Below are 13,693 nucleotides of genomic sequence, written 5' to 3' on the forward strand. Positions count from 1 at the left end.
TGGCACAGAGGCCTCACCGGTGCTGCTGTTGATGTCAAAGAGGCCACTCTGGGCACCCAGCAGTTGGTAGGTCACCACGGCGTAGATGTCTTGGTCTGCATCCAGGGCCAGGATGGGCCCATTGAGCACCGTGAGAGGGGTCCCTGGGCCAGAAGGAGAGGGGTCACCACAAGACCAACCCAGCCCCCTGCCCTCCCACCTCCCCTGCCCTGTCCCGGTGAGCCATGGCTGACGATGGATGAGAGGGGAGGGAGGTGAGGTGGACAGGGTGGGGAGGCCCTGGGGGCGGGCCTGCGGCAGCCTTGGCAGACTGAACGCAGATGCCTGAGGAGCGGCCTCAAAGCCCTGCTGGGGAGAAAACATGAGAGTGGTGAGCAAGGCCCCAGCTGCCCAGAACCACACCTGCCTTCCCAGCAGCCTTTGAGGCTGGTCGCTCCTCGGGAGGGTCTGGGGCTCCCTGACATCCCCTCCCCATGTGTGGGTCTCGCCTGTCTACACATGTGTGCACACAATGCTCTACCTTTGGAGGTCTGGCCATACATGACTAGAAAAATCCAAACATGTGTGCGTCAAGTTCTGTGTTCACGTGGCCACAGGCACTTGCCCAGAAGCACGCACAAGCCTGGGAATCCCTGGTTGTGCGCTCGTGTGCCTCTGCAGGTGGGCATGTCTGCATACGAGAGTATCGGTGGGCACCCACGTGCCTATGTGTGTCTGTGCACACATGTAACCCCACGCACATGCCTTGGTATGGACACACACGGGCACATGTGTGAGCATACACACAGACAGGTTTAAGAATGAAATTCACCTAGGGGGGACGCCCAGCCAGAGATGAGCAGGGGCTGGGGAGACTGAAGGAGTGCAGGTGCCACCTCAAGGGACGTCAAAGAGGAGATTCTGTCCCTCTGAAGGGAGGTGAGGCTGGTCAGTGCACACGGGGGAGGGCTACACTGGCCTGCCCAGGACCCCCTGACCTCCCACTTCTGATTATAGATGCTCCCCAGGACTTCCAGAAGCCCCTGGGATGCCCAGCACTTCTGGGGTGGAGGGAGTAGTGAGGGGTGGGCCCACTCCCCTCCTAGGTAGTCCTCACACCTTAAACGCCCTTCTTGAGGGACGGTGGGGTAGCTCTCAGACCACCCTGGGGAACAATGACCACGACTGTCTCTTCCAACCAGACCTGTAGTCTCTTTGGTGCTCATAGAAGGCCCGGCAGTCCCAGCCCGTCATCCCCTGGAGTTGAGACCATCCTTCCCCTCCCGCATCCACTAGGGTCTATGTTCAGCTATGCCATCAGGCTTAAGGGAGGTGCTCAGGCACCACAGGCCCCAGTGGCGCCTGGCAACAGCAGGAGCTCCCAGGCGGGCCCAGGACCTACCAGCGGGAGAGTTTTCCATCACCTCTGCCTGGTAGGTGCTTTTAGTGAAGAGGGGGTGGTTGTCATTCTCATCAGAAAGGAAGATCAGAAGCAAGTCATAATCCTGCAAGGGGCAGAATGAGGCAGGTTGTAGGTCATGCTCAGCAAAGTACCCCCCACCCAGGTGGGAGGAGGGTTGGGAGGTAGAGGATCAGGGCACAGAGGTGGATGATCAGAAAAACCCACACCAGCATGAACTCACATTTTTCAAAAGAAGACATACAAGGGGGCAAGAAACATGAAAAAATGCGGCCGGGTGCGGTGGCTCACGCCTGTAATCCCAGCACTTTGGGAGGCTGAGGTGGGCAGATCACGGGGTCAGGAGATCGAGACCATCCTGGCTAACATGGTGAAACCTTGTCTCTACTGAAAACACAAAAAGTTAGCTGGGTGTGGTGGCGGGTGTCTGTAGTCCCAGCTACTCGGGAGGCTAGGGTGGGAAAATGGTGTGAACCCAGGAGGCAGAGCTTGCAGTGAGCCGAGATTGCGCCACTGCACTCAGCCTGGGTGACAGAGCGAGACTCTGTCTCAAAAAAAAAAAAAAAAAAAAAAAAAAAAGAAGGGAGTAGAAAGCAGAGGAGCACTACATGGGAGGCGCATATAGCTTATGAGTTTCTCCAGCCTGATGTCTCCTCTGGCTACACAGATAGGGAAACTGAGGCCCAGAAAGAGTGGTACCTTGGCTGAGCCACACAGCTAGTCAGGGGCAGAGCTGAGATGAACTGGGCCCGAAGGCTCCTGGCTAGGGATCTACTACAGATTCATGGGCTGGAAGGACAGAGCTGATCCCCAACCCAAAGGGACTGTTTGCTTTGTAACATCCACCTCCCTTTAATCAAGAGCTCATTTCTTTGGCTTTTGAGGGGAGAGCCACCTGGAAAACGCAGCCCTTCGAGGACCTCAGAGCATGCTTATGGGTGCATGCAGGCACACGTGCTCCATGCACAAATGCAGTGTGTGTCCAGGTATCAGTGGTTTGGGGCAGAAACAATGGTAGTTGATGTTCACTGAGTGTTTGTCACGTGCCAGGCACTGTGCTGAGGCTTTCATGTATATTGGCTCCTTCATCCTTTCCACAACTTTGGGGTAGGTGTGATCTTCATTTTGCAGAAGAGAAATGGAGGCCAAGAGGACTTAACTCGCCAAAGCCATGCACCTACTGAAGGGAAGAACTGGGATTTGAACCCAGCAGGTGCTCACTCCAAAGCCTGCGCATCTAAGCCTGGCCATGCTGCCTGCAGGAGGGGTGATGTGTTCTCTCTCCACGCACCTCCAGCTCCCAGCCCCACTCCCACCAGCGGCCTCCAGTCTCACCCTCCTGGCTATGCGTGAGTTCTCCGGGTTGTCCTTCACAGAAATGGTCAGCTTGTACTCTGGAATCCGCTCACGGTCCAGGGGCCGGTTCACAGTGACGATCCCTGTCTGGGATGTGGAGGGTGGTGAGCTGCATGGAGACCCGTTCCCTGCTTTCTGCTTTGGCCCACAGATGCCAACTGCTTCGCCTAGCCTCCCTAAATTGCCTAAGAGATGGTCTAGAAGATAAAAATGTGGGCTGGCAGGGTCTCACCAGGGCGAGAGTGACCCACTGATGCCCAGGCCTTACTGCTTCTAAGGGATGGCCCTCTGAAGACCCCATAGTGTTGTTGGCCAGCTACAGATACCTCAAGAGGTTAAGTGAGAACTTTGGTGGGTCTTGATTAAACCAAGTGGTCCCACAGGCTCTGGTCCCATCTCTGCACGTGACAAGCCTCAGGGCTGGCTCTAGGTGGGCTCCAGAGATGGTTCACTGGGGAATCCAAGATTCCATGCTTCCCACAGAGATGTCCTCATCCCAGTGGAGGAACGGGAGCCTGGTGGAGCCCAGACGGCGGCAGCAGAAAAGCCTCTAGGGCAGGGTCCTCTTTTTCACTGGAAACCCTGGGAAGCTCCCTGGGGTCAGTCTTGGCCCTACCGTGGCATTGATGAAGAAGGCCCGCTCGCGGTTGCCCGCAGTGATGTTGAAGGTGAGGCGTGCATTGCAGCCGCTGTCAGCGTCGCTGGCCAGGACATGGGCGACAAAGCTGGAGACAGGGCTGTTCTCGCTGATGGTGATGTTCATGGGCAGGTTCAGCAGCACAGGGTCGTTGTCGTTGATGTCTAGCACCCGGATCCCCACCAGCATCTGGGCCAGTCAGAGGAGGAGGAGGGAGGGGAGGAAGAGTGAGGGATATTGCACATGGCAACCAAGGAGGAGGTTCGCCAAGGGCAGCATGGAGGGGGGGAGGGCGCAGTTGGTCATGGAGAAGAAAGAGAAATGGGGAGAGGAAGAAAGAAGAAAAAGAACATTAAAAAGGCAAGAAGATGAAAAGAGGATGATGAGGGAAGCAGGAAAGGCAGAGGCAGAGGAGGGGCAGTGATGAAGGGAGTGATGGGGCAGGGGTGGGTGCAGAGGGGGCGCTGAAAGGCAGCATCCCCAGAGAGGTGCTGGGTGCAGGTGAGAGGTCTGTTAAGGGCACCAGGGGCAGGCCTGGCCTGGCTCCAGGGCAACCTGTGGCCTCTCTTGGCACAAGGGTAACAATGTTTACAAGAATCTCTGTGGCAAGTACAGGGGCAGCGAGGTGAAGCCAGTGGGTGGGGCCCCCAGACTCACTGTGGAGCTGAGTGGGGGCACCCCCCGGTCACGGGCACAGATGGTCAGGTTGTAGAAGGCGATGGTCTCCCGGTCCAGCTCCACGTCCTTCCGGACCCTCAGCACCCCCTCCACAGGAGAGATCACAAACTCCCCTGGGTGCCACCCAGGAGAGGCCTGAGTTAGTCGGGCAGTGGCAGAAACTGCAGAGACCCCAGGACTCCTCCTGCTTCCTCTAGCAAACCTCACTCATCAGAGATGGGGGACAGCTGGGGCCTGGGTCCTCCAGTGACCCCAGCTTCAGTTCCTCATGGGAACTGCAAGGACTGAGATATGCAGGTGGATGGTAACAGATCACCACCAGAGGTGAAGGTGGATGCGGGCCACTCATGCTCCCATGTGCCAGACCAAGCAGCCTCCTTCCCTGGGCCACAGGCAGGCCAGAGACTGACCTGAGTAAGATAGTTATGTTGAAAAAGTGGGGGCTCCTTGCTACACTGGCGCCCCCTGTCTAAGCACACTCGATCAATGAAGGCATCAGGCGCTTTGCAATGTATGATCCGTCCCACAAGCCATGGCTTGTGAAAAAGGATATTGGGAAGGGCAGACCTGACCACAAAGCAATGCTTTGCTAATGGTGAATGTGCAGGCACTGGACAGGCAGAAGGGGACGGATGAGGGGCAGGGAAGCTCACAATGCCCTCTATTCAGTCCCCATATTGAGCTATAGTTGGAGTGCAGAGTGGGTTCCCTATGTCTGTGGTGACCCTGATTTCCTTTTCTTGACATTTCTGAAGAGCCTCACTGGCCCTGTGGCCCCAGAGTCCTTTTCTTGACTGGGTTGCAGGACCCTATGTCTGAGAGTCCAGAGCAAGAACCTGAGATTCTCAGATGCTGACCTGGAAGGCAGCCCAGAGACTGTCCAGTCCCTGTGTCCTTTGGAAAATGAACCAGGAGCCCAGGGAAGGGCTGCCACTTGCCTGCACTCCTACAGCAAGTGAATGACAGACTAGGATTCAAACCCAGTGCTCTTGGTCTTAACCCATTGCCTCGTACAGGACTTGTGTTCTTTTCAGACAGCACCACTCAGAGCTGACCGGGGAGGGGTTAGAACAAGGAGGGTGGAGGGAAGAGGCAGAGGGAAAGAAACCAGTGAGCAAGCGCAAGCCCAGTTGGAGAGGCAAGAATGGTGGGGGCTGTGGCTCTGGCAGGAAGAAAGTCGGGGGGACGTGAGCTAGGGAGCTGGGAGAGCCTGCAGAAGAGAAGCCACCTCTCTGCATTCCCCCAGGAAATGGAAGGGAGAGAAGGTTAGTTACCTCCTTCACTTTCCCTTTGAACACTTGGTGGAAAGGGCCCAGAGTGAGGCACTGACTTGCTCCAGGACACACAGCACACAGGACAAGGCAAGGACAGGGGCCCAGGCTCCCCCACAGTTTTCTCTGCCTGCCTCTTCACATCCTACTCACAATTCCCTGTCCCCAGCTCCTAATACTCTGATTTACAAAAACAGCCCCTCCCAGTCCCACCTGCAGCTGGGATTTCCCACCAGCCCTTCCGCTCCCAGGCTCTTCCCGCCCAGTGGGCTTCACCCTGCCTGGGGGGCGGAAGCTGCTTAAAGCAGGATTTCCTGAGCCTAACACCCCAAGGTCTCCAAAGAATTGGGGATTCCCTTTCTAGGGGTTTCCCAGCCCTGTCTCAAGCCCTGGTCATATGCAGGCAGAGGGCCTCCTGCTCTCCTTCCAAAGTCAGGAGGAGACACCATCACCACTCCCTTGAAGGCTCAGGGAGGCAGGCCCAAGGGACCAGGGGCAGGGCCAGCCTAGTTCCCCTGTGCAAATTCTCCTCCTCGGCAGCTTGCTCCGGGGCCAGACTTCCCCATCCCTCCACAACTTCTGGAGACCGGAGGTTAAAAGCATAGGCTTTTGATCCAATCATATCTAGGTCTGCATCTGGACTTCATACCTGTGTGCCCCTGGGCATGTTACTGAGCCTTGCCTTGATGTTCTCATCTGAAAAATGGGCTAATAGAGAGATGTCACCGTGGGGTTGTGCTGGTACTGGACAAAGCCTGGCCCACCTTGTGTGTGCTGATCCCAAAAGGGAGCCCAGGTAGGCCTCTGAAGGAATGGGGAGCTTTTAGGGAGGATAAGGATGTAGGAAAGGGGTCCAAGGAATGGGCGTGACTAGAAAGGGCAACTGAGAAGGCTGGGGCTCGCGGGAAAGGCTCAAGTGCACGTGGCCTGTCTCCAAGCTCTTCTTTGAGCACACAGCTCCTCCTCAGGGCTCAGCGGGGCTGGTAAATGCCCAGAAATCTGGCATCTGTCTCCCTATAGAAAGCAGCCTTCCAGCCTCAGGCTGCAGTGTTGGGAAGGCGACCTTTAAGCTGGGGTCCCAGGCACGTCCCTCCATGCAGTGGTGCACTGTGAAACCAGCTCTCCTCAGACAGCGGCGCTGACTGTAGCATCTGTCAACCTTTCAGTGACCAACATGAACCCCGAGGTGGGAGGAGATGTGGGAAGTGGATGTCATGACCCATGTCGGCAGCACCATCAGGACTTCCTCACCTCTCTCAGCCTTCATTGATCATTTGTGAGATGCGGGTGGCGCTCAGTGACCCCAGAGTTATCTTTGGGCTCTAAATGTCTACTTCTCCTTCCTTGGGGGAGAAAGCCTCCCACCCAGGTCAGCCTCAGGAAACTCCTAGACGTCTCTCACTCCTTTGGGGGTCTGTCTCTTAGTCTGCCGGGGCTCCCCCACAAGGTCCCAGATTCCTAAAGCTCATCCCAATTACATGTGGATTGAACCCAGGAAGTTTTGCTTGTGACTTAAAGGCCACGGCATGGAGGTCTACATTGTGCTCTGTGCCTTGAGGCTGGGGTGCAGAGCGGGCCCCTCATGGGGTGGGGCTTCAGCCTTCTGCCCAGAACCTACCTCTCCACCAGGTGCTGGCATCCTCCTGTGCTCCAGGGACTCCCACAAAATTACAAAATCTCTGTGTTTGTGAAAACAGCAGAAGAGAAAGGGCCTTGCTCTGCTGGTTTCCAAATGGGAAGGCCTAGTGCTTGGCCAGAGAGGAGACTTTGGGACCCGAAAGGGTAGCACGTCCGAAGAGAGTTACCCACCACAAGCTCTGGCAAGCAGGGGCTCTCATTCTCTCATTTGGGCCTTCCACAAATAGGATGTTGCTTTTTCTGCCAGCCTCTTAATTGCAAGCGAGCCTTGGGTTCACTGTTGGATCTTCACACTGCTCTTTGTTTCCTGGATTTAAATACCTCTATGCTGACAACTCCCAAATACCCGTCTCCAGCCCAGACCTCTCTCCTGAACTCCTGGCTTGTATATACAACCCCTACTTGACATCTTGAACGGACCCTTCTTTCCCTCCACGGCCTCCTGCAGCAGCCCCTCCATCTGTCAATGGCAACGCCACCATCTTTCAGGCTGCTCACGCCAAAACCTTTGACTTTCTCTCATATCCCACAGCCAATCAGTTAGCACATCCTACTGACTCCACCTCTGAATTACACCAGAGGTGGCCACCTCTTTCCACCTCTGATGCCACCACCCTGTCCCAGCTACCTCATTCTAGCCTGAGTGATTGCAGCAGGCTCCCGCCTGGCCTCCCTGCTCCTGTTCCTTCACCCCTCCAGTCTGTTCTGAGCACAGGAACCAGAGTAGTCCTGCTGAAACCTAAGTCAAATAATGTCTCTCCTCTACTCAAAGCCCTCTTAGGGCTCCCACCTCAGAGCAAATGCCAGGCCCTCATGATGCCCCTCAAGGCCCGACAACATCTGGCCCCATTACCTCTCTGCTCTCATTTCTTCCTACACTTCCCTTTGCTCAAATTTCCCCCAGCCACAGGCCTTTTTACTTCTCTGTGAACCTCCCAGGCATGCTCCGATCTCAGGGCCTTTCCACTTGCTATTTCCTCTGCCTGGAATGCTCTTCCCTAGATGTCACTTGACCCACCTTTGCCCTCCTTCAGGTGTTTGCCAACCTACAATTGCTGCCTTCACCCTGACACTCCCCATCCTCCAGCTTGATTTTATTTTTCTCCATAGCCCTTAGCACCTCCCAGCATACTAAGTTATCTACTTAGTCAGTTGGTTCATTGCCCATGTCCTCCAACTGGAATGTATGTTTTACGGCGCAGGGATTTGCATCTGTTTGGTATCGCCAGCTCTTGGAACATGGCTGGCACACTGGAGGTACTCAATAAATATTTACTACACGATCAATTAAAAAATCAGGATGTTTCACGAAGATTTGGATTTCTGCTTTTCTTTTCAAAATGGGGCCAGGCACTCCCAGGCTGGGATCTGGACACAGCTACAACTCGTAGGAGCTGAGCTGTGGCTGCACAGTCCCCACCGCTCCTGATTCTTTCCTACATCATCTCCCATGAAGTCTCCTTGCCTGACCCTAGCTGGCCTCTTTGGGTCTGGGATTCCCACTCTATAGTAATGAGTGAAAATGGACTTGAGAAGTTGCCCTCAAGGCTAGGGCAAACTCTGCTCTTCATCTAAGGAGAGGGCTGTGAATGGGTGACCATGAGATGTGCAGAGCAAGCCAGGCGCTCCCTTGGTGTGTGGGTTTGGGGTCCTGAGGGTGGGGGCTGTGTTCTGCACGCACTGTAAGGATGTGCTTCCCTCGTCTGCCCTGGGGCCCTTTCTCTGGGTATAAAACAGGGCATTTTTAAATCTTGTTCTTAAAGGGGTCTGTGTCCCTCCAAGACCACCAGCGCTTGTTCCCAGATTATAGGGTGTTCTCACCACATCTCTGGGAAGAAGCGGTGGGAGAAGATTATTTTCATCATTGTTATAGATGGGGAAACTGAGACCCAGAGAGGACGAAATCACACAGTGGTAGGGCCAAATGCCTTGAGACCTCCCTTCTTATCTTCCCCTGAGTGGGTGCGCAGGTGAGACCCTGTGGGTGGCATGCCCCCCACTGCCCAGCACAAGCCCCACTCACCCAGAGGGTCTCCGTCCACGATGCTGTACTCCACCTGCCCATTGGGGCCTGAGTCTCGGTCATGGGCCAGGAAGGTCCACACTCTGGGCCCCGGCTGGCCCTCGGTGACTTCAAATGGTCCCTCATAGTGCCGGGGGAAGGTAGGCACGTTGTCGTTGATGTCATTCACATTCACAAGCACCTGAGATGGTGGAAAAGCTTAGCCAGGGCCTCACCCCAGCCAGCTTTGTGCTGGGCCTACCACTCACTGGGCCTCAGTTCCTTCCTTTGTGAAATGGACCTGACAATTCTGCCTCATGAGGCCCGTGGAGGAATCACATGGGATGTCGGATATGGGTGGGCCTTTTAAGCCATGCATGTGGATGAGTTATCATTATTGCTAAAGCCTTTTATGGGCATAATAATCATATTAATAAAAATGCTATTGGCCAGACACAGTGGTTCACACTCGTAATCTCAGCATTGTGGGAGGCTGAGGCAGAGCGAGCCTGGGCAATATAGCAAAACCTCGCCTCTACAAAAAATAAAATAGTAATACGTTAGCTGGGCATGGTGGTGCATGCCTGTAGCCCCAGCTACTTGGGAGGCTGAGGTGGGAGGATTGCTCTCCCCTAGGGGACACATGGAAGGGAGAAGGATGGATCTAAGGATGGTCTAAGAGGTGGAGTCTGCAGTGAGCTGTGATCAAGCCACTACACTCCAGCCTGGATGATAGAGTGAAAATCTGTCTTAAAAAATAACAATAATAGTACAATAGTACTGTTATAAACTTCTATTTGTTGCTGCACTGTGGTTGTCTTACGAGGTCTCATTTGCTCCTCTCACTCCTTAAAACATAGTTTGTATTGTCCTCCTTTCACAGATGAGGAAATGGAAGCAGGGAGGTTAAGCAATTTGTCCAGGGTCACACAGCTGGAAAGTGGAAGAGCAGTGACTTGAAACCCAGAGTTCATGGTTTTCCCATGAAGGAGAGGAGGGCAGGATTGTCAACTGTCTGACACATATAGCCACACAGGGAAGTTCAGTGATCTCCCTAAAGTCACACAGCAAGTTTGAGTGAGTTGCTGAGATTAGGACAGGGGTCTTGGACTTAGGCATTTCCCTAGGGCAATCTTCCCCTAACCTATTCCCACATTGGAGCTTTCTGGGCCCTGTCCTTCCCCCACCTCCAAGCCCAGGTTGGGTCTGTGTCCCACACACCCACCGTGGTGGTAGAGGTGAGGCGGCGGGATAAGATGGGGCACTGGTCTGTGGCAGTGACGATCAGGGTGTAGCGGCCGTGGCTGATCTCGTAGTCCAGCTCTTTGGCAGTACTGATGACACCCTAGGGGACACATGGAAGGGAGAAGGATGGATCTAAGGATGGTAGGTCTGGGGCACCCTCTGACCAATTTGGGAAGTAGGCCCTGACATTGGAGCCATGATGAGGAACCACTGCTACCCCCTAGCCCTGGCTCCACTCCACCAAACTTTTCATCCTCCCGCACTGAGTGCCCTCACACTTTCCCCTAGACTGCATCTTTGCTCCATCCCCCTACAGTGTCACTGAACTCCTTGCCAGTCCCTGGAGAGGTTTCGCCCCTTGTCCTGATCCTGCCATCAGCTGCTGACCATGTGTCTGTCGATGCGGAAGGTGTTGATGATGTTGCCTGCGACGATGGCATAGGTGACTGTGCCGTTGGGACCCTCATCCAGGTCCAGTGCCTGGATGATGATGAGGCTGGTGTTGAGCGTGTCTGGGCCCTCATCCAGCAGTACCTCATAGTAGGGCTGCTGGAACATGGGCGCGTTATCATTCTCATCCACGATGGTCACGTACACGTGCGTGGTGGCCTGTGGAAAAGAGTGCATCAGGTCCTTGGTCAGGTGGCCAGAGGGACTGAGGTGGATCCAGATGGCCATTCTCCGGGCTGAACTCAATGTGACTCACACAGATTGGGCAAGGGAGAAGAAAGCATGGGGGAAGTCACAGGCTGACAGAGAAAGAAAGCTCAAAAGCTCCACCAAAAGCCAAAGCAAGGTAACTGCTCTGTCCTAGATGGCACTTGCACCACCACTCCTATGTCTGTGACCCCCCAACAGACATCATTAATCAATCACAGAACTGCTGAGGCCAGATGCAAACTTGGGATCCTTGTCAGCACAGTGCTCTAGTGATTAAGACTGGCATATGGGATGAACCCAGCTCAGAGCTTCACCAGGGCCTGTGTCTTATTGAGCCTAGGTGTCCTGCCAGATTACAAGAGGCAAGAATGTGAGACACTCGACCCAATGCTGTATTTAAGCTTCATCTCATGTAAGTGAAAGAAATACATATTTTCAGCATTTTCAGAAGGAGGACATTGGGTTTGTGGCAATTTCGTGGGCAGAATTTGTTGACCTGTGAAAAATAAGACTCACAGAATATAACTTCATTACAAGAACAGCTTCTACAACATACTCTCATGTGATCCGCCATCTCTGCCAATGCTTGGATCAATTGGACCACAAATAATATTCAGCTAATCAGAACTCAGCAATCAGCACTCAAGAATCAACTAGAAATGGTTCTTGCTCCTGCCTGCCTTTCTCCACCTGGGAAGATGTCCCTTGTGGACTGACTGCCTTACCCTGGCTCTCTTGCTATCCAGCTTCCTGCTGGGCGTGGCCAATGGGAGGCCCTGGCAGAGGATGAAAGCAACAGGGAGAAAGAGGTGGGGGTGTTTCTTCCACACTCTCTCCATTCCTCACTGCGGTTCTGCGCACGGCTGTGTTTCTCCTGCTTGGAGACAGGGGTCCCCCTTTTACAGCACCAGTTTTCACTGGGCTCCAGAACATCACTTCCTCTTCTTTCCCTTTGGACTCATGAGTGGTAGTGGCTTCCTGTGGTTGGTGATAGTCTCTGGGTGCTTCCCCAGCCTTCCTAAACAGTCCCTGTATTACAGTCTCTTCAGTTGAACCCTTTCTGAGTGTGCCATCTGTTTCCTGTAAGGACCTTAACTAATACAAACCATAATGAGTGACTAAAATAAAACAATAAGGTGTTAATCACTGCAAAGGTGTCTGGGTAGAGAGAATGTGACTAGGCCATTGCCAGGCCATTGCCAGGCCAGGCTAGAGAACAGAAAGCAGGTGGTACAGACAACTCAGTGTAGGCAATTTGCACATGGTTTTTTCCTGGGGACTGGCTGGCTCTGGAGCTACCAATGGAAGGATGGACAGATGGGCAGGGGATCAGGACCCAAGAAGGCTGTCACTGTCCCTGAGGAGGCAATGATTCCTCTGAGATGCAGCTCTGGATCTTGGGGGTGGAGGGTATTGGGTGTTTGTTGAAACGGTTTCCAAAGCAGGTAGGGTTGGCAGCCTTGAAAAGGAGCTGTGTGGCCTTGGGCAGGTCACATTCCCTCTCTGGACCTTTGCTGTCTGTTTAATAAAGGACCTGGCTTGATTTCTAAAGTTGTTTCTGGCTCAGATGTTCTGGGTTTCTGGTCTGCTATCATCAGCTAAGTGGACTAAAGTCCACCATTAGGGAGGCATTCCTTTGGGTTGCAGGGTCTCAACGAATCTTAAAATAACAAGCATGCAATGGGGGAAAATGCATTATTTTAACATTTCTCAAACTTTTCCACCAGAGTGGAGAGGGAACTTACACAGTCTGAGGACTGGCCTAAATGATTTGTCTCCAGAATGAAATATCTTTGCAATCTCTCATGTTCTCTTCGAAAGCTCATGTGGATTTTACATCCTTCTCCATCATTGTTCCTGCTTGTTTTCCTTAAAAATAGTGGTGGAGGCCCCAAATATTCAAATAAAGATGACTGTCAAGGAAAGCCACCATGTCCATCTTGTGGCTCTGCAGGACCTGGAGGCAGCTGTGAATACTCACTACTGGTGAGGGGCCCAGCCTCGAGCCCTCCTGAGTCCCCTTACCTGCCGGCAAGAGTACAAGAGCACCACCTTGCAGGAAAGGGGCTGAATTCCAGCCTCTCTGTTGGGGAGGGAATGCTGACATTTCCCATTTTCCCAAACTCACCTCCCAAACTCCCTGGAAGTGGGTCTAACCATTGTGTAGGCTGCAGGGGCGGGGAGTGAAGAGTTTGAACAGAGTTGTGCCTTGGAGCCCCTCCTGCTCTGAGACCAGGTCTGGGCTTGAGAAGGGAAGGTGGGTTTGACTTCTTCTGGTCTCTGGAGGGAGAAGAAAGTCAGTGCTCCAAAGGCCCTCTAAGCTGAGCCCTTCCTGTCCTGTCCTGGTGTTGAGGAAACAGTGCTTGAGGTTTCTGGACCATGGTCCTTGGGCAATGCCTGTCTCACCCTGATGCAACCCCAGGAGGCTCAGTGGTGGGCAGTGTGGCGGGGAGAAAGGAAGTGAAAAGGGGGAGGGAACTGGGCCCAGCTCAGAGGCTCTAGCCCCCTGTGGAAGGGGTTGGCAGGGCAATTGCTCTCCTTTCTCTAATTCCAGGCTCTTCCCAGCTGCTAGGCCCTGGGACAGAGGGAGTCTGGTTTCAAGGGTGTCCTGAGCAAGGCCAGTCCAGCAAGGGTTGAGATGGGGTGGTGCTCTAGGGTCTTTCCCTTAAGGGACCACCCTCACTTTTGCCAGAGGATGTCAGGGTGAGAATGGCCCAGTGTCCACCTGATCTCAGTTGGCTTTGTACCTCCCCTGGTGGAAGGGAGCTCACACTGTGCCAGCAGGAAGGGCCCTGGGCTGCCTCCCG

The 13,693-nt window shown here is 54.0% G+C and overlaps 1 protein-coding gene across 1 annotated transcript in view; it reads right to left on the reverse strand.

Annotated features, from left to right (window-relative positions):
• The window catches only part of CDH23 (cadherin related 23), a 427,857-nt gene that overhangs the window by 26,113 nt on the left and 388,051 nt on the right, over window positions 1-13,693 (reverse strand). Inside the window, exons 39-46 of the mRNA XM_030941290.1 lie at window positions 10,614-10,835; window positions 10,207-10,326; window positions 9,003-9,183; window positions 4,050-4,183; window positions 3,372-3,581; window positions 2,735-2,842; window positions 1,382-1,484; window positions 18-143 (exon numbers count right to left, since the gene is read on the reverse strand). Of these exons, the coding sequence (XP_030797150.1) occupies window positions 18-143; window positions 1,382-1,484; window positions 2,735-2,842; window positions 3,372-3,581; window positions 4,050-4,183; window positions 9,003-9,183; window positions 10,207-10,326; window positions 10,614-10,835 (1,204 nt within the window). The remainder of the gene's footprint in view (window positions 1-17; window positions 144-1,381; window positions 1,485-2,734; window positions 2,843-3,371; window positions 3,582-4,049; window positions 4,184-9,002; window positions 9,184-10,206; window positions 10,327-10,613; window positions 10,836-13,693) is intronic.

The sequence above is a fragment of the Rhinopithecus roxellana genome, chromosome 11 (genome assembly GCF_007565055.1).
Source record: "Rhinopithecus roxellana isolate Shanxi Qingling chromosome 11, ASM756505v1, whole genome shotgun sequence".
Classification (NCBI taxonomy): Eukaryota; Metazoa; Chordata; class Mammalia; order Primates; family Cercopithecidae; genus Rhinopithecus; species Rhinopithecus roxellana.